This window comes from Ambystoma mexicanum, chromosome 2q, assembly GCF_040938575.1.
Source record: "Ambystoma mexicanum isolate Mex_15411 chromosome 2q, UKY_AmexF1_1, whole genome shotgun sequence".
Classification (NCBI taxonomy): Eukaryota; Metazoa; Chordata; class Amphibia; order Caudata; family Ambystomatidae; genus Ambystoma; species Ambystoma mexicanum.
The window spans coordinates 877,561,128-877,581,192 of record NC_090924.1 but is presented as its reverse complement, the minus strand read 5'-3'; the positions used below and the strand labels follow the sequence as shown (position 1 = coordinate 877,581,192).

Below are 20,065 nucleotides of genomic sequence, written 5' to 3'. Positions count from 1 at the left end.
ATTTCAAATTTTTCAAACACAAACAAACACCACCAAAAGGCTCTTTTCAGAGCCGCCACTTCCTCCCAGATAATACTGCAATGGTTATGATAGGGCAGCACTCCAAAATTTTAGATGTCCGCTGACTTCTAAAAAAATACACAGGGCCCTGCTTCATTTATTTTCACTTCTATTTTTTAACTGTGAAAGGCGGCTCTGAAAAGAGCCTTTTTTTATTTTTGTTTTATATTTTTTTGTTTTTTTTATACACGACACACTAGGAGAGGAGGGGAAAGGAGGATAAGGGGGGACACCAACCACGGGGATAAGAAAGGGCGAGCTGAGAGAGGAAGATGTAGAGTGGGTTTTACTTGGGTAGTGAGCAGATCTTATTGTGCTCTGAGACGATAGCCTCAAAAACACTACGAAGTCACTCCCCCCTGCACAGTACTGCGTCGCAGTACATGCACACAACTGTGACCCTCGAAAGGTAAGGGCCATCAGTATTGCGTATGGCCTGTGAGGCAGCTTGAGGAATACGCTGTCCCACAGGAGTGTTCCTTGTGGTGACAGGATCGGAAACGGAGGATGAAGTAGAGGAAGTCAACCTGCTACGCTCCTCGCAAGGTACAACCTTGCAAATGGCCCCAGTGTGGAATGACCTTAGGTGTCGCTTCATGGTAGTTGTCCCAAAGCTGTATGAACCAGGCCTCTCGCAACTGAGTACCATTTTGCATTTGTTTCAGGTAACTTGGTTTGCATGCGCCTTAGGACCATTACCACGAATGGTAAATAACCGCCACACCCAAGACTCACGCCGAGTGCTGGTAGTAGGGACTTCCACTACCTAATTCGCTTCATCCTCCTGTGCATCCTCACTCCTGTTCCCCTCTTCAGGCCCTTGGGGAGGTGGTGGTGGTGGTGGTGCTGAGGCAGATGCAGCACCAGATGGCATGAGTGGAGCCATGGAAGCCATCAGCTTTGAGATGAAAATCTGCAAATTGGCAGCAGAATTCGCTGTGTTCTGTAGGATAGCTAGAAACACAATGAGAATGAGCTCTAGGGCGTGGTCTTTTATAGGGGTGTTTGTGCGCGGTTTGCAGACATGCGCGCTGTCTGCGGACAGATCGAACAGAAAAAAGGGTTAAAAAAGTCACAAAAAGTATGTAGAAACTCAAGATTACTATGTGGGACTTGTTCTATGGTGAATTTTTATTGAAAAATATTGTAGATTGCTTGAAAATGTAGTTTTACATTGTTCGGGGACACAAACAGTGCTTGCAATCAGAACATGCTCATCGTGGGCGTGGTCACATGATAGGTTCGCGAACATGTTCGCGAAGGGAGCGGGTGTCCGCAGGACACCAAATGCACTGAAACTGTTTTGCGCATGCGCGTTGGTTTTCTACGGACACTGTTCGGGTCCTGAAATGATTAAAAGTGCATCACAAGTGAAACGAACAGTTACGGACAGGCGTTTGTTCTTAAAACAGTTTCAACTTGCCTGCGAATACGGACAGGCATAGCATCCTCAGGACACCCCCATTTTGTTTATTTACAAACATCCCAGGACACTTGATGTGTTCTTAGAACAGTTTCAACCTGTCTACGAACAGTAAGGGCAGGTATAGTGTCCTCAGGACAGCCCCATTTCATTTATTTACGAATATTTCAGGACACAGCCTGTGTTCTTAGAACAGTTTCAATTTGCCTGTGAACAATACGGACAGGCATAGCGTCCTCAGGACACACCATTTTGTTTCTTAACGAACATTTCAGGACACCGCATGTGTTCTTAGAAAAGTTTCAACTTGCATGTAAACCTTACGGACAGATATAGTGTCCTTAGGACGCTCCCATTTTCGTTTCTTTACGGACATTCGAGAAACCCGCGCTGTCCGCGGACACCTGAACTGCTTATTAAAAAAAGGCAAGAAATGAATTAGGACACAATATAATAATTTTACTTTACATGGATGTTAAATTTATGACGGAGAAGGTGAGGCTGAAACTGAAACAAAAACAGGAGAATTGCGGGTTTCAATAGGATTTATAGGAGGTGAAGAAGGGATGGAAGTCTCATCAAAACGTTTTGGTTCATGGAGTGGGTTTGGGGATAATTGAGTGGGATATGGTGAGGGGGGACAGATACATGTGGGACAATGGTATGTAGTTGTTTGTTTCAAGTGATCCTCCACAAAGTTTTTTAAATTATTAATATTTTCCATGAGTATGTCCATTTTTTCTTCTATGTGCTGAAGAGTCTTATCCAATACTGCTTTTTCTTTAGTATTTTCAATTTTTGTATGGTCTGTACAAAAATAAAATATATATGTTAAATGTATATAAAATAATATTTATTAATTGGTTTATATAGTAAAGTGTCTACCATTAGGTTCACCATCTTCTGACATTTCCTCACGTGGGAAATGCTCCTCTAGCCACTCCAGAGTACTAGACATTTCTGTGAGAAAAAAAACATATAATTTTTTTTGTATCTAATACAGAAAGTTTACAAATATGAGTAAAATGCAGTACACTTACTAGCTTCTGGTAAGGTGTGTTCTGAGTGGTCTGTAGATCTGCTGTTGCTCTTAGTTGTGGAGTTTCTGTGAGGTAATCATGTTCGAAGAGTATCTTTCTTCTTTTGGTATATTCCATTTTAGAACATATTGTATTTAAATTAATGGTTAGTGTGTTATGAGTTACAATTCGTATTTATTACTACATATAATGTGTATGTGTGCTGGTTTGTGAATTTGTAAAATGTTCATATGTTATGATATAACAATTAAACATACCTCCTAGACTTTTTGGGTAGTGGTGCTGTTGTCCGCATCTGTCCGCGGACATTAAAAGAGTTTGCGGGCATCAAATTCAGTAGAGAGGGTTCAGTATGTTCTATGTTATTTGTACATAAAGTCAGAGTTATTATTGTTAAGTTGCGCTACTAAAAACCTATGAAATTCAGTAAAAAAACTTTGGTAAAGGGACGTTATGGTTCCAAGTAAAACCGAAAACCCCCTGTAATTCGCCAGTGATGGTAAGCTAAGCAACCATAACTCACGCCACCACCGTGCACTACTAAGACTAACACCCACGACATCAAAGATGACATCACAAATGTCATTGATTACATCACTGGTGACATCACATGTCGGTATCCCTCTTTTTTCCGTTACTGACACATCTAGGCCACATGGTTTTCTTCAATAAATCAGGAACTAAAAATTGTAAATGTACTATATTTGTAGACTTATCCTTCAAGTATGTTCTTACAGTAATTCTCTTAGGGTCCATTCATATCATATGAAACATATATATAGGGGAAGACACAAGCTTGAAAGACAGCAATCCTTTCTGTGCATGAAAATAATCAGTAGAGTTATCAGCACTTTCTGATAGTTCTGTTGTTTCTTTATTACTATACTATACTTTCCCTGTATATGTTCATATTTGTAGACATTGTACTCACACTACTTGCCTTAGGGTCCAGTCAGATAATGTGATACATATACATAGGGTAAATAGCAGCTTTGCAACAGAGCAATCATTTATTAGCATAAAGATAATCAGTTAGGTTATGAATTGTTTCTGCTACTACTTCAGTTTTTTTTGCTTACTTCACTTTCCCTGTATATACACATATTTGTATGCGTTATTGTCTGTGTTTTGTCTGTAATAATGCAATTATGTAATACGTGGGTTTTATGAGCTACTTATTAAATATTTCACAGTACACAAAACTCTAATAGGAAAACATTTATCATTTCATTATTCAACATATCAACATTATGAATATTATATCTTCATGTATGCTGCACACAATGCCTAGGTTTCTGCACGAGTAGCTTAGTATACTCGATAGAAATTCATAATAGAATGCTATTTATATCAATGCATTGCTTGATGCACTAATTAGCTCATATTTATTCCATTGATCCTTGACACTTTTTTCTCAACATTATAATAAGAATGCCTTATACAGACATTTCATGAAAAGTAAATTCATATGGGATGTCATCAGTGATGTCATCAATGACATTTGTGATTTAATCTTTGATGTCGTGGGTTTTAGTCTTAGCAGTGCACAGTGGTGGCACGAGTTATGGTTGCTTAGCTTACCGTAACTGGCGAATTTCAGGGGTTTTTTGGTTTTACTTGGAACCATAATGTCCCTTTAACAAAGTTTTTTCAGTGAATATATATATATGTATATATATTATTAATATCCTACCATTTTGTATTTACATTTTGATATTCACATAAACATTTTCGAGATATATATCGTAAATCAATCGCCATTCAGCCCAAAAATGTAGACCTAGGATTTCTGGTCCATATCGCCCAGTCCTAACCCCTTAAATGGATTTGGGAGTGCACCCTAATTATTTTCAGTGTGTATTTTTACAAAACATAAATGTTTGGGCAAATACGTTTTTATATAGCCACTCGAAGCTGAATATTTGTGCTTGCAGATATTTTCTGACTCTGGAGGACTGCTAAAGAGTACATGGACGTGAAGTCAGAGAAAACCTGATCAGATGCCTAAAAAAGTTGGAGTAAACAGGATGTCAGACAGGGAGCTGAGACTGAGAGAATGGGTTAAAATGAGAGTGATGTTTCTCTCTTTACTGTATGGGACAAAGCATTTAACCTTGTGGAGGCAAAACTCTAAACCTTTCAAGGTTTAATGAGGGACTTGTGATTTTTCAATGTTGGTCTAATGTGTGCATTCCAAGTGAAAGCCATTCAGCTGAATGAACATTCTGGAAAATTGGCTTTTTTTTTGTGTGTTCAATTCATTTGCGAAGAACTGTGTAGAACTGGTATCAACTCATCCCATGCCATTTGGAGAAGCTCATCCACATGTGCGTTTTTCTCTGCACTCTGGAAACGTTTATCCTTGATTTATAATTGGAAAAGCAAAACTACAAGCTCTAGAATGCAAAGAAAAACAAGTTAGGACTGGAAGAGTGCATCCTGGATAACATGAGGCATGTTGGTATTAGCTGTAACATGCACGTTCTAAGTTCTGATATCTCACAGGTTTCTGTCCCGGCAAGATAAACTGGTTCCTGCAGAGATTTTAATTGTGCATGCAACTTCCCATCCGAGTTAAATAGCTCAGGGATTAACGTGCATGCTGCAGACACCTGTATGAAACCTGCAGCCTAAAGCATCCAAACCAAGGAGCACTTCTTATTGAATCGTGTGCTTACTGTGGCTGGGCTGTATGTATGCCTCCTCCACATAGAGGTGGGAATACCTCCAGGGTCAAATGTGCACCTATATATTAATGGCAAAATGCATACCTTTGAAATGTGTAGCAGTAACTACTGTTAAAAAAGGATATACCAGACTTTCAGCGATTTTAGAAAGGTACAAGCAATTTTATTTTTTACCAAATAGGATTGTACTGAACGTTTAAAATTGAGCTAAACTTAAAATCAGAAAATAAGTCCACAGTCCCATTTCCTAGAGACCATGTTCATCCCAAAAATATGATCACAATTAATATCCAAATAAAGGAACTAAATAACTTCCTTGTAGAAGTATCTGAAGTTTGAGACTGCTCGTGTACCAATCATGCAGTGTATATGGCTTTGTGAATGAAATGGGAAAGATCCATTTAAACTCAAATTTACACTGGTACGGCCACTTTGCACCCCCCACCCCTTTCTCCACCCACTGTTCTTAACAACTCTAGCTTTAGATTACGACTTAGCTCCTCTTCAGAGGAGGAGAGTCCAGAGCATGCTTCCTACCATTCCGATGGACGTTAGACTCCCACTGGTATGCTCAAACCCAGTTATTCAGAGAGTAACCACTCTTCCACCATGTCCTTAATAGATTCATTTATCAGGCATATTATTTTTCCATACTATGTTATCTCATACTTTAATTAGCCACTTGTGCTTTGTTGGCAACCTAGGTTTTTTCCATTCTATATTCAATATAAATGTAGCTGCCAAAAGTAAACTTTATACCCAGCCTCTTATCATCTGCCTTTTCACCAATGGTAAAGAGTAAGAGTAGTAGGTCTATTGGTTTATCCACCCGTCAATGTCTTGCACCAGAACAGAACCTCTTTTCAATAAACCTGGGCATACTGACATGCCCACCACATGAGCCAATAAGCACCTGTCTCCCCTCCAGTAGAGCATATTAGTATCCCGGTACATCCTAGACGATCTTCTGGGGTTTGGGGGCATATTGGCATAGACGTAACAACTTTATTGCACACATCATATATTTGACTACAGTAGACCTTTGTGAATTCGCCTTACATAGAAATCCCAAAGCTCATCTGTTCTGTCCCTGCCCATACCGGCAGTTCACCGCTCCCAGACCTCAAGAGGTTCCTGTGGATCTGGATGCAAAAGGATAACATACATCTTTAAGAGGAGACCCTTTTCCTGCCTGTGTGTCAAGGGTTACTTCTCGAACTGAGTGAGATTGCTGCACAGATTGTCCTCTGACCTCCATCTACCATCCATCAACATTCTGTAAGCTATAAACACCAAAAGGGGCCTACATTCAACAGCTCTTGTAATTGGGATAAGCTGCTGTACTGTCCTCCAATTCAAAGCTGTCCTGCTGTTTCCAGCCCTGCTTTTTACAAACTCAATTCCTAGGGGCTTATGAGTTGAGTCCCTAATAGTAGTGCTGAAATATAGCTAGGAGGAGAGGGCCAGGAAGTCATCCATCGTGTCACTCTTCTCCCTCCAAATATTCAACAGCACCACAAGCATAGGGAGAAGTTGGACTCTTCATCAGCCATTTACATAGGACCGCAGCCATGGTAGTAAAACTGCATTGTCTAGACTAACCCACTGCTTGGCGCTTTGCGGGACTAGGTCGAAAAATATTCATAACTGCACAACCTAATAGGCTGGTTCCTTAATCTGGGAATCCCACGCCTTCCAACTCTTTAGCGAGAATCGGTATTTCCCCTGAAGAGGAATCAAGCAAGGCCCTCTTAAGTTGTCCAAAGAAGCCAGATGGCAAACAAACTAGAAGCATATGGAAGAGAAAGCAATCTGGGCAAAAGATGCATTTATATAGTATAAATGTGCGCAATCTACGACCAGGGCATCTTAGCCCACCTGTCCAAGTCCTTCCATTGTGCAGTTTCTCTCAGAAATCCTTGAAGAGTCTTCTAATAATTCAATAAATATTTGTACTCCAACAAGCAAACGGAAGTCCACAAAATCTGCGAGATTACCACAGTGGGGAACAAAATATATTTCACTAAATAAAATTCCAATCCATACCCCACAGCCATCAGCACACCACAGCAGCTCCCCTGTACACAGTCCCCAGACTCTCAAGAGGACACATCCTTTTATGTTAATTCCCCTTTCAAATCTGCCACAGCCATACCCTAGGTTTCCTTCAGAATAATCTTGGAAGGGGGGGTGCCGAACGTAGAGGAGAGCATGCTCTACAAAAACACCAATGTATACTTGTACGTCCGGTCCCCTTTCCTCCATCCTTGAGGGGTGTCCCCCAACATGGGGACGATACCATACCTTTGGCAGTGAAAAATGTAGCTTCCCCTTAAAATTTAGTATAGCGCGTGGCCGTGAACCAGGGCCTTACAACTACCAGCCATCTGGCTCAGCGCTTACCAGAGGGATCTCTGAGGTTGACGACTCTGCTTTGGTTGCAAGACCCAAGCTGTGTCCTCTCATGTCAGAGGCCTCTCTTGGCTCAGGGCCTCCGCGCCCTCCCTCCCAGGGTGTGGCGCAAGGCTTCAAAAAGGCAGAGCGGCACATGGCAGAGCCTGTCAGGCATGCAGCCATCTTGGATCCGGTTCAGGGCCCGCCAGCGCTTTCGCCCACTGAGTGCACTTTGCAGGATGATCCCAGGCCCCTTCCCTCTGGAAGTGGCAGCGGATCCTATGGTGCAGGGTTTTGGTCCCCTCAGGGGTAAAGTACCCATCACAGCCGTACAGCTACACACACTAGGCGCCTCAATGCTTTGTCAAGGAATGGAGGCCTAGCGCCTCGGAGGGCAGGGCCCATAGGGACCCAGCGGATAGTGAGGACCGCTTCTTCGAGCGCTTTTTCCTCCTCATGCATTTCCTTCAGATGAAGCTCCTGAAGGACACTGTGAGGAGGTCATCCCCCAGATGGCGCCGCCCGGTCCCCTACTCTGGGCACTCCTCCCGTTCCTCCTGCGCTCCCAGTGGCAGATCCTCCACGGATTGAGGCCCTACCAGTCGTACTGACCCCTCCACCTCATCCTGTACCACCAACGCTTCCCCGTCAACAGCCGTTGGACCGGTCTGCGGCTCCAGGCCTGAGGGGGACCCCTCCAGCACCTGTGTCCCAGGACCAGGATTCCCCTCAGCTTGTGAAAAAGGTGGTGGGGGGGCACGATGACTAGGATGACGCCCAGGACGATGAGCCCTCTGCATCCGTTAAGGCCTGTCATGACCGCCTCCAGGGCCTCTTGGGGGTCCCTCTTCCTGAGGAAGCCCCCCAGGAGTCGGGTGTCCTGGCAGAGGTCTTGATGAAACGCACCACAATCCGGTCGAGCATTCCCCTCCAGAAGGATGTTCTGCATGTGGTGCAGGGGGTCTGGGAGAAGCCAATGGCCAATGCCCAGGTGAACCAAGAAGTTGGACAGCAGGTTTAGGCTCCTTGCCTCCCACCCAGAGCCCCATTCCTCTGTGGTGGCCGCTGCCTCATTGTATTCTAAATCATGGGCTTTCTCCACGGGAGCCACCTCCAGCTGCCTCTCCAATTAGGACAAAGTCCTTGGGGGAAAGCACCGTTACTCCCTCTCCGGACTGCATCTGCGGCAAGCCAACACGGACGCCATCTTGGCTGCGGCTAACCAGAAGCTGTGGCGGGAGCGGAGGGAATTACTGCCCGACCTCCATTCGGACATGCAAGTTTCCTTCAGAGCTGGTCTGTCAGATGCCCGAGCCATTACACAGGACCTCATGGAGTCTTCGGTTTCCCACAGTGACACAGCCAGCAGAGGGCAGTGCCTTGGGGTCGAGATCAGAAGGACGGCGTGGAGTCACGCCACAAAGTTTTCATCTGACATGTAGAAGCAGATCCTGGACCTGCCCTTCGAGGGCATGGACCCTTTTCATTCACCAACCAATGACGAATTGATGAAAAAGAAAACCTCCACTCAAACCGCCAAGTCCTTGACCATCCTGACAAAACCCCGTCAGAAATCGTTACCCCAATCCCAGAGTAGGACAGAGTTCAAACCCTGGTTTCTCCGTCTTCAAGGGCTTCCGAGACCGGTACACAGAGCCCTGGCAGGTCACCCAGTGACAACAGGAGGAAGCAGCAGAGGACGTTGTGTGGTTTTTTTCAGCTCTCCCTCTGTCCCTGTCTTGACGCCAAGAAGCAGTGACGTCAAGGTTGGGGGGCTGTTTGGCTCTGTTCCAGGACTCCTGGAAGCATCTCTTCAGCAACCCATGAATCCTTTCTGTAGTCTCCATGGGCTTCAGTCTTCCTATTCCATCCTCTCCTCCTCTTTGTCAGATTGGGTCCCCGGCTTTTTTACAGGAGGTCCTTTCACTCTTAGTGATGCAGGCGATAGAACCGGTTCCCCTTGTAGACAGGGGCTTCGGTTACTATTCCAGGATTTGTGCGGTACCAAAGAGCAACCAGGCTGGCCTGAGGGTAGTCCTGGACCTGTAATTTCTGAATCTGTCGTTACCGCTGGAACGCTTCAAGATGATTACTCCCACGCACATAGCAGAGTCTCTGTACGCAGGCGACTGGATATGTTCCCTGGACCTCAAGGATGCGTACCTGCATGTACCCATATATCAACAGCATCGGAAACTTCTGTGGTTCATGATGTCGTACCACTTTCAGTACAAGGTGCTGCCCTTCGGCCTGACCTCAGCCCCTCGTCTCTTCACAAAGTTAATTAACACAGTGGCAGGGCTCTTCCGTTTGGAGGGCCATCATCTATACCCTTACTTGGACGACTGGCTGGTGAGGGCGGTGTCACCCGAAGGGGTGGTGCACTCCTGTCAGAGACTGGCAGATATCCTGCATCAGCTGGGGTTTTCCCTCAACCGGAGGATGTCACAGTTGTGCCCATCTCAGGACTTGGTCTTCCTAGGGGTACATTGGAACACTACAGCTCAGCGGGTGTTTCCTACACCGAGAGGCTTCTGTCCCTCCGCAACCACCTCGGCTTGGTGGTTCCAGCACATTCTGAGCCTGATGGCCTCCTGCGTGCTCACTGTACAGCACGCCTGCCTCGAGAAGAGGCGCCTTCAGCTCCACCTGGCGGCCAAATGGAATCAGGCGACAGGGTCTCAGTCGGACAGGATCCCTATACCACCGTTCCTTCTGCCCGATCTTTGCTGGTGGCTGATGGATGGCAAAGTTTCAGTGGGAGCCCCCTTCAACCGACTTGAGCCTATCCTGGTGGTGATGATGGGCTCCTCCTTTTTTTTTTTCTGGCTGGGAGGCTACTCTGGAGGGCTATGCGATTCATGGAGCATGGTCCAGGACAGAAGCTGCCCTCCTCCATATCAATCTGCTCGAGCTCAGGGCAGTGGGCCTGGCTCTTGAGGCATTTTTGCCCCTCATCAGGGACAAGTCGATTCTGATCAGGAGGGACAGTTCTACTACAATGTTTTACCGTGAACAAGCAGGGTGGCACCCGTGCCGTCCCCCCACTCCCTCTCCTCCTCTGCATGGAGGCAGTTTCGATCTGGGAATGGGCCCTGACAGAGGGGATTTAGATTTCGGCAGTCCACCTCCTGGGGGACAGCAGTGCAGAAGCGGACCAGCTGAGTCGCTTGGGGTTCAACACCTATGAGTGGGAGTTGCACAACAACTCCCTGTTGCCCCTGTTCCAGTGTTGGGGGTTCATTGACTTGGATTTGTTCTAATCCTCTCGGAATGCGAAGTGCCCCAGTTTGCTTCATGGTCAGGTCTGAGTTACGGTCACTGGGAGACGCCTTACAGATCTGTTGGCACGGTTGCAGGTGTTATGCGTTTCTGCCCACCCCTCTGCTCCAACAGGCTCTTAGCGAGTTCCAGGCCTCAGTGGGTTGCAGCCTCATCCTTGTTGCTCCCCACTGGCATTCGAGACCCTGGTTTTCAGATCTGCTGCAATTGTGCTCCCAGGGTCCCATCCATCTTCCAATCCCCATCAGGGGCTTCCTGACACAGCAGGGCGGGGCAGTGGAGTATCCGGGCGCTGCCAAACTGGCCCTGGCGGCCTGGTTCCTGATCAGCTGAGGCTTCAGCATGCTCAATTTTCAGATGACAACTGGGACATCATTCAGCAGATGAGGAGGTCCTCGACTTTGTCTCAGTATAAGAGCAAATGGACCAGGTTCTGCAATTGGGCTCGCGACAAGGAGCTGGACCCGGTCACCTGTCCTCTGGATGATGTTCTGGCCTTTTTGGCACACCTGGCTCGTTCTGGAGTCCAGGTGGATACTTGCTGCACCTATTTGGCGGCCATCAAGGCTTACAAGAATTCCCCTGAGCATGTTTTCATCAGCCAACCCAGCCGTTAAGGCCGACTTTAAGGTTTTTTCTAGGCTTTTTCCTCTGGTGCATAGACCTCATCAGGTCTGGGACCTCAATATGGTTCTTGCAGCTTTGCAACGCAAGCCTTTCGAGCCGATGGCTTCTGTGGACATCCGCTTGGTGACGCTAAAGATTGATTTATTGGTGGCCCTCACCGCTGCGCGCAGGGTTAGTGAGCTGCAGGCATTGTCTTTGTGCGAGCCATTCACCACGTTTCACAACATCAAGGTCATCTTTCACAAACCCACATTTCTTGCTCAAGGTGGTCTCTCCATTTCATCTGAATCAAGAGATCTGCCTGCTGGTGTTCTTCCCGAACCCATAGTCGCAAGAAGAGAGGGCCAAGCATTCCTTGGACCTCAAGAGGGTCCTCAGGTTTTCTCTCTCTCGTATGCAATCCTTCAGGAAGTTTGAGGCACTGTTTGTGACTTTTGTGGGCTCCTCCCCCAGCTCTCAGGCTTCTAAGGTTTCCATCGCCCGTTAATTGGTCCAGGCCATTTCAAAGGTGTATACAGCCATGGGCAAACCTGTACCTGAGGGGATTCATGATCATGCGGTCAAAGCGAAGGCCACCGCTATCTGGGTTCAGAGACACGCGTCTTGGGATGTCATCAGCAGGGCGGCTACTTGGGCCACTCAGTCGCCTTCTGTAAGCACTAATCACTGGACACCAGCTCCAGGCGTGATGCAGAGTTTGATCAGGCGGTTCTGAAGAACCTTTTTGCTTCGCTCTACTAATGAGGCAGGTTATCATGGCTCCACCCTATGTGTCTTGTTTGGTGGATGGAGGAACAGGGACAGGATGTATGAGTAATTAAAGTTACTCACCGTAGTGACTAGAGTACTCATATTCCAAAGTCCCCTTTCATCCATACGTCCCACCCACCTTCCCCCGCTAGAATGCCACGGGCTAATATGCATAAATGTACCGAGTTATCTTGTTGTCTGATGTATTCAAAGGGGATTGAGGTGAGGTGACGGAGGGTGCGGCTTCAGCAGGCATTCCCAGGCTCGAGACTGCGCACCTGCATGCTATACTAAGTTTAAAGTGGAAGCTCAATTCTTCACTGACAAAGGTTCCGTTACCATCCCCATGTTGGGGGACGCCTCACAAGGATGGAGAAAAGGAACCAATGATCTACGGGTACTCTAGTCACTACGGTGAGTAACTTTAAATATTTCATTGTCTGAACCTGAATCCCCTTCATTCTGGGATTATCTCTGACCCAAACCCGCAAACTGTCCCATAACCAATGTGTAAAGCAGGGGTGAAAGTGAACATTCCTGTCTGGTGGCCGTCCGCAACATCAATGTCCCTGATCTAGCTCCATTTACCATGACCTTGACCTACGATGTTGAATAAAGGGCCGCAGTTCCAATCAGCAAATGCGGTCCAAACCCACATTTTTGCAGAGCCTTCTGGAGAAAGTCAGCTGATCGTATTAAATGTGTTTAATGCATCTAGGACAGACTGATTCGAAGTGCAGGGTATTATTCATTAGCTGCACCTGTCTACCCATCACAAAACCCACTTGATCTGCATTTATCCGTTTTGGAAGTTGGGGCTCATTCAGATATCCAATGTTTTAGTGAAACTCTTCACATAGAGGTTGAGCAGAGATCGGTCTATATGACGAGCAAAGTGTTGGATCTTTGCCTTTTTTGTTAATGACTAAGAAAGGCCCGCCCCCCTTTCAGCAATATTCAATTATACATCTTTACCAGAAAGGGGGCAAGAACCCCAGCAAAACTTATAGAAGGCTGCTGAATATCCATCCCCCTCTAAAGCTTTCCCTAACTTCATCCTCTGGATAGCTAGATGAAAATTGACCTATGCAATCCCTCTGCTTCCTCAGGAGCAAAGCATGGGACCACATTGCCTCTATGAACTCCTGCACCTCAATTTCTGATTAATCAGCTTCATCATACAATGACATGTGGTATCTGGCGATACCTCCCTTTTCATCCTCGCCCCTAATCTTCAACAACCTTCTTTCAAGACTTTGGGCTTTCAAATTGTTTGCGAACATTGTTCCCACTTTATCGCCCATTCAAAGTATTTTTGCCTCCCAAATCTCACTTTATTATACATCTCATTGAGCAATAGATTGTACAATTGTTGCCTCTTGTTTTTAACATCTAGAAGCAAGGTTGATCTCCCTTTCTTTCACTCTTTACAAGGTTTGCATATACTGCTACAATCTCCCTTTCATCAAGGCTTTCTCCATTTTCTTTCTCAATCTCTGCTTGGACTTGACCACCTCGCACACCATAATCCCAGGGGCCTAGCCATTGACATTCACCTCAAGGAAATGTTGGATGTCCATCGTAACCATTTCACGATCTGGCCAACCTATAATTACTTTATATTAGGTCCTTATTAGGTATTCCTTCCCACTACCAAATAGTCTATCCTTGTATATGTGGGAGAGAAAAACCTGTATCCCTTCTCAGCTGGGTGCACCTCCCTCCAAATGTCGCACCAATAATGCATATGCAGGCATTCCTACCAGCCCAACATTTCCTTATTGCTACATTTCTGTCTAGACCGTATGATTGACATCCAGTCTGATTTGGGGTTCCTAACAACGTTAGCCACCTCATAAAACACTTCAAGACCCTCCACCCATTGGTCAGTCATCCCAAAAGCCTTTTCAGTGGTACTCAGACTTTTTCACATAAGGAGCATAGAGGGCAACCATTGTAGACACCCTGTTCCCTCTCTCACTTCATAGATAAAAGGTCACCAAGAGAATCCCAACACCGCTCTTCTTGGGGTCTGTTAATGACCAAAGCATTTGTCCACCTCGCCTACTATATATTATACGTTCATCTCCTCTACTTAACTGGTTTCTTGAAGAAACACAATTGATGGGTTAGGTATGAAAACATCCCATCACCAGTGATCATTGCATTTACAGTGCCTTTCCTAACTGTATACATTTTGCCATCCTGAGATGTATCCTTCCTTTCTAAGCATGCTCTAGCATTCATCCCCCAGACAGTGCAAATACCCTTCCCTCACCCTTTTTCTGATCCACCCTCCCCAACATAAAAGGAGTTTTAATAGAGTAATTTCCCCTAAGTTCTCCCCTCGCAAAGAAAACAAGGCCAACGTTTTCATTGCAGGCCACCAAAGGTAGGCATCTCAAGCCACCCTCAACCCAGCTTAACAGAATCCTATATTTCTGTTTCTCCCAATTTTTCTGCCCCATATTCAATTTACCCACTCGTCTATTATGCATAAACCATCACTGGCCACTCATCTAATGTGGTCATCCCACCATGAAACCCGCCAGAATGCAAATTCTTTTTGATATGACATTGTCATGATCCCCTTATTCGTCTTCCTGAATTCCCGGGTTCTGGCCATTACCTTTCTTGTCCCCACCCTGAGAAAACACCCTAAGAAATGTCTCATGTACAGCCTTGTCTCATCCCAGATCATCTGAACCGGCGCCCCCTTTAAGTCTTGCAACAGTTGAGGGATATCGTCCTTGTCTGACATTTTATATTGATCATATCCCCCCTGTTTGAAAGACCACGAAAAAGGATATCCCCATCTATGACCATTTCCTCTTGACCATGTTAGGGGTTTACACATCCTTAGTTTTTCCAGCATCGGAGTAGACGGGTCCTGGAAATGCACTACCATGGTGGCTTGCCAATCAGTGCTCTGCTTCCTAGCCCTTAACAGAATGTCCACCTTGTTAGTGGAATACCACAATTTCAACACCACCGACGTGAGACCCAATGGAGCCTGTCGAATAGAACATCCTTTCCTCCTCTTTCCTCAGTTTTACTTTCACCTTCTCCGGTTATTGAATAGTCTCCATCAGTATATAATGATGTTATTTAAATAGTGCCTTAATCCAAAGCGCTTTACAGAGCACATATTTACATACAATATCACCCACCCGAATCGACCTCGGAAGGATGAAAGGCTCAGTTGGCCATCCCGGATTCGAACCTGCGACCTGCAGATCACGCTCAGATCGCAGCAGCGAGCGCTCAACCCGCTGAGGTATCTTACCGGCGTATATGGCACCACACATTATTTCCCCAATCTCTATTTTCCACATAATTTATCTTCATCCTGAGCTCCCTGTCGCTGTTTGAGATGATATTCCAATTTTAGTTCCAGAACATCAGACAACAGTTGGTTATTTTCAAGAGCGTCAAATCTGTCTTCTATCTTATCGACACTCCCCCTAAATTCAGGCAGACACTTGGACATCCACTCTCAGCACCTTCATCTCATTCAGAATACTCTTAATGTCCATTTTTGTGGCCACTCCATCAGACTCCGTCTGGTGCCTAGTATTTTAGGGATGCAAGCTGCATGTTGACTGAGCTCCAGCAGAGCTCACCCAAGGGTGTATCGCAGACGTTTCTTGCTTCAGGGAGGAGCGGCACTAAAACTCCAACCCAGTAGCACACTACAGCTGCTTCCCTGTGAACAGTGCCCAGGCTCACCTACCATCTCAAGAAGACACACCTTTGATATTAATTCCCCTTTCAAATCTGCCACATACAGGGAGGGACCCACTCACCATATTTCACTGATAGATTTATCACAGCCTTTACACGAATGCAATCTGGGCTCAAACCTCTTTTCACCACTCCACAGCCCAAATGCAAATCCAGGTTAGAAGCCTGCAATCCTTAGGCTGGTTTCTCTAGCTCTTCCCCCGCACAGGCGGTATACAGTCGTTTCACCGAAAATGTTTTCCTCAAGAGCTTTTTCACCGAAAAATGTTCATTGACAGATTTTTGAAAAAATCGTTCACTGAATTTTTTTCAAATCTAAAATATATGTATGTTTGGGTGGGGTAAAGGGTTACATTTTGAAAACAGGTGTTTGGGGAGGACCCCCTCCCGATAAAACATTTAATTATTGCCAGTGTTTTTAAGGGCTGAAAACGCAAGTTTGGGGGGGCCCCCCGAATTAAAAAAATAAAATAATAATAATTCGGTATACAGGTTTTACAGGTGAAAATGTTTTCGGTGAAAAAATCATTAGGTGAAATACATTCAGTGAAAAGACATGTTACATGCAAAGGTCTCTCTGTTCATCTCAGTTGCCAGCCTCCTTTTTGTGCCCAATAGGCTTCAAGCGTCTCTGGTGCCCTTGCAAAGCACATTTGCTTCCACTAGGACCACGACACATCACCGGCCACAAACCACTTCTCCATGCTGGGCCATCTCTACCCCAACCCTACTTTTCATTGCCAGCAGTGTCTTGGTCCTCTCAATCTCTGGGGGGTTCCCTGTCCCGTAGTGCTATAGGGGGCAGCAAAATCGCCTCATGGAGCGTGTACAGCACCTTACCGAGCTGAGATGCAATGTGGGGGCCCAATGCCTAGGCAGTCTTACTGTCTTCACCCCCCCAGTGGGTCTCCCAGCAATCATTGTTTACTCAAAATGCCACGCTCTCTAACAGCAGTGAACATACCTGAAAAGTGTGGGGAAAAATAAATTGCTGTCCATACTGCTTCCACTATAAACCAGAACAAAATTAGGAGAGCTGCATGTTTTCCCAGCCCACTCATCCCTCCTGCCAAACACAAAACAAAAAGAAAATACGCTGACTGTCGGTATTGCCCCCTAGAAACCATTCTCATTGTAAATTCTCAAAAATGTGATTCACTGTTACTTCAGTTATGTGTAACTCTCTAAATGGGTAGAGACTCGCCTTATCTCCCCCTTGATCACCTGCAAACCACAAAAAGGAAAAAGAATACCTGGCAGAGTGCATGCTGTATTCACTCTGTAATGACGTCATAGCAGTTAATTACATTGTATTAACACTTTCAGCTAATTGAGCCTTTTTTGTAAACACTCTGATATAAATGTACATACAGTCACAATAAAATGTACAAGATTGGAATGACAGTTGCATCCATCGGCAAGCTTTGACAAGCTAGTCTCATGTTTATGGCTGCTACCTTCTTGACAAGTGTCGGCCAGTAAAAATAGGATCACTAATTTAAAGTCGTGTGTTCCACACTTCTTTAGTAGACCAACCACTTTTCTCCATCTCCTTCATTAGATTGGGGAAACAACACCAAAAAACGTATCGCTGTTTCATCCTCTCAGCTTTTAAAGTATCTGTCAAACTTGCAAAGTATCAGCTCTGGCCCTTGAAACCTTCTTCTCTCCTGCAGGTTAGTCAGCGTTCCCAAGTAATGCGGATGTTTGTTGTGATGATCACCTCTACATGTGATGGACTGTTTTTTCCTCCCGTATCTCCTCATTTTCTACATTTTTTTTTTAATAATGTTCAATAGAACCTTCAGTGCCTCACGGATGAATATTTCCGGAACTACACCTTTTAGTTACTCTTCAACGAGTGCAGTGTGGGCACCGAGAGATCTGAAACAACGTTCTCTCCATGCCCTGTCTTCTGGATTGTTTCACGTGGAGTTTGCACTCTTAACGGCATATTTACAGTATTTGCAATGGTGAGCCCAGTATAAGGGTGGTAACTTCCCCCAGTTTTTCTTCTCTAATCATGAAAGGCATTCTTTCTGCTCTCTAAATACCATGGGCCTCATTCAGAGTTTGGCAATAGTTTGTCAGTAAATCTGCCGCTTTGCAGCCAAAATCTGTTACTGTCCCTCAGACCTCGGTTAATGCCCATTTGCTGGAGTCTAGACGACTTCATGGGGATTTTGGAAGACTTATCTTGAGCAGTAATCTGCTGCAGTAAATCTCCCGAACTCGTAGTTTGGCTTTGCTTTAAAAACTGCAAAAATTCTGCACAGCCAAACTTGTAGTGAGGCCCCATATTTTTTTTAGAAATATACATTTTTCAGCCGATTCATCTCACACTGGTTGAACTGCATCAAACTGCACCTGCAGAGCGTTTCCAGTTGTTTTGCACCCCTCTGTGCTAGGAACGTGCATAGATTCCTTCAGTACAGCCTTATATGTATCATAGATATACAGGGTAAATAGTGAGGGGCTAAAACACAGCCTTTGTTTTACAATCTTTATTGCTGGGAAGGAGATTCTCAATCTCCTTGCTTGCTTCTGGCAGAGTCAAGCCGGTACTGTTCATTAGGCAGTTGATTAGGAATTTCTTAATCCGCTGCCATTGTCAGTAGGTAGATATACAGCAGTCAGAAAGTAAGATATATATAAATAACAAGTTGAAATTGACCAACTGCTTACAGAAATACAGCAGATCACTTGCTTCGCTGTCCTGTATACTCAAGTTCTTCCTTTCTTTTCAGAGTGATGGTGTCCAGCAAGCAATCTACCTCGCCCAGCGGTATTGTCATGAAGCCATCCGAGAGATTAGTAAACTGCAGCCGTCCCCGGAGAGGGATGCCCTCATCCAGCTAACAGATATCGTACTCACACGAGACAAATGACAGAACCTTTCTTCAGAGAGTCCGGCAGCTACCAACCAAACTGTGCCTACACATTTGGGGTTACCAAAAAAGTGTCCCAAGGACAGTTAAATCTCTTCTCCTGTGCAGTAAAGTACTGTATTTTTTAACCTTAAATGTTTTATGGAAGAGGCCATAATTCTATGTTAAAAATATTACACCCCTTTTATTGTACTGCTAGTGTATATAATTATGTCTTGAAGATTACGTCTTTTTTTTGTGTATGGCATTGTTTACAATTTATCAATGCACAGATGCCAACAACAAAATAAAATCACCAATTTGTTCAATGTGTTTAGCTTTGTTTATCACTTTCCTGGGTGGCAAAATCTATACAAAATTCCCAATAGTTTGTGTGCCATCTAAATACCTAACATACCGAATTAAAAACAACAATCAACCATCTTGAAGCAGGAACTCCAGTATACACATAGCGGTAGGGGGCGGGGAGTGGGGGGGTGCAGTGCTAGGTCTGGCTGATCCGCAAATTGGCGAAGGTCCCCCTATAGACTGTATTTAGGAAACAAGCATTTTGGCAAGTCAAAGTTTAGAAGAACACCACTATCCTGTTTCAGACAGTGACGGGTTACAAATATTAGAGAGTGAGAAGAGAAGCAAAAGAGTGTGGAAGTGGGCTAAGGGACAAGTATTGTGGAAGAGATTAACACACGCCACAGAAAATAATCAATGTCTTCCTTGAACAGGCAGCCACCCCTCCTCTTCACTGTCCCTGCTTAAGTGCCATAGAAAAGCAAATGGACATTCCCCATTACACCCAGTGTTCCATGACATAACAGCATTCCAAGTGGAATAAGAGGGAAGGCAAAGACACATTTACCCCTTACAAAACGGGGGACTAAATGGAATACATAGAGCCACTAGCATACTGCCCTTCCTTTCAAGCCCTTGTACCCAGCCATTTCTTTACTACTCCTGCTTTACTTTCCCTCTGACCTGGTCCCCTTTGCCTTTCCCCAACCGACAATGGTCTGATTTTACCACTGGTGGGGTTCAATAGTCCACTCTCAAGACAAGGCTCAGCATATTAAGGCCATTACAGTGGTGAGGTCTCCTGTAAGAAAAACTCATAATTAATGTAGAAGACCATGACTTGAAAGCAGAAATGGGTGGTAAACAGAATCACTGCAGTAG

General features: G+C 45.1%; 1 protein-coding gene across 4 annotated transcripts in view; it reads left to right on the top strand.

The window, feature by feature from the left end:
• The window catches only part of PDSS1 (decaprenyl diphosphate synthase subunit 1), a 664,271-nt gene extending 645,064 nt beyond the window's left edge, over positions 1-19,207 (top strand). For all 4 annotated transcript variants that reach the window (XM_069648132.1, XM_069648131.1, XM_069648133.1 and 1 more), the window contains one exon: positions 18,755-19,207. In XM_069648132.1, coding sequence (XP_069504233.1) covers positions 18,755-18,895 — 141 coding nt within the window. In that variant the 3' untranslated portion in view covers positions 18,896-19,207. The remainder of the gene's footprint in view (positions 1-18,754) is intronic.
• Positions 19,208-20,065: the final 858 nt, after the last annotated feature.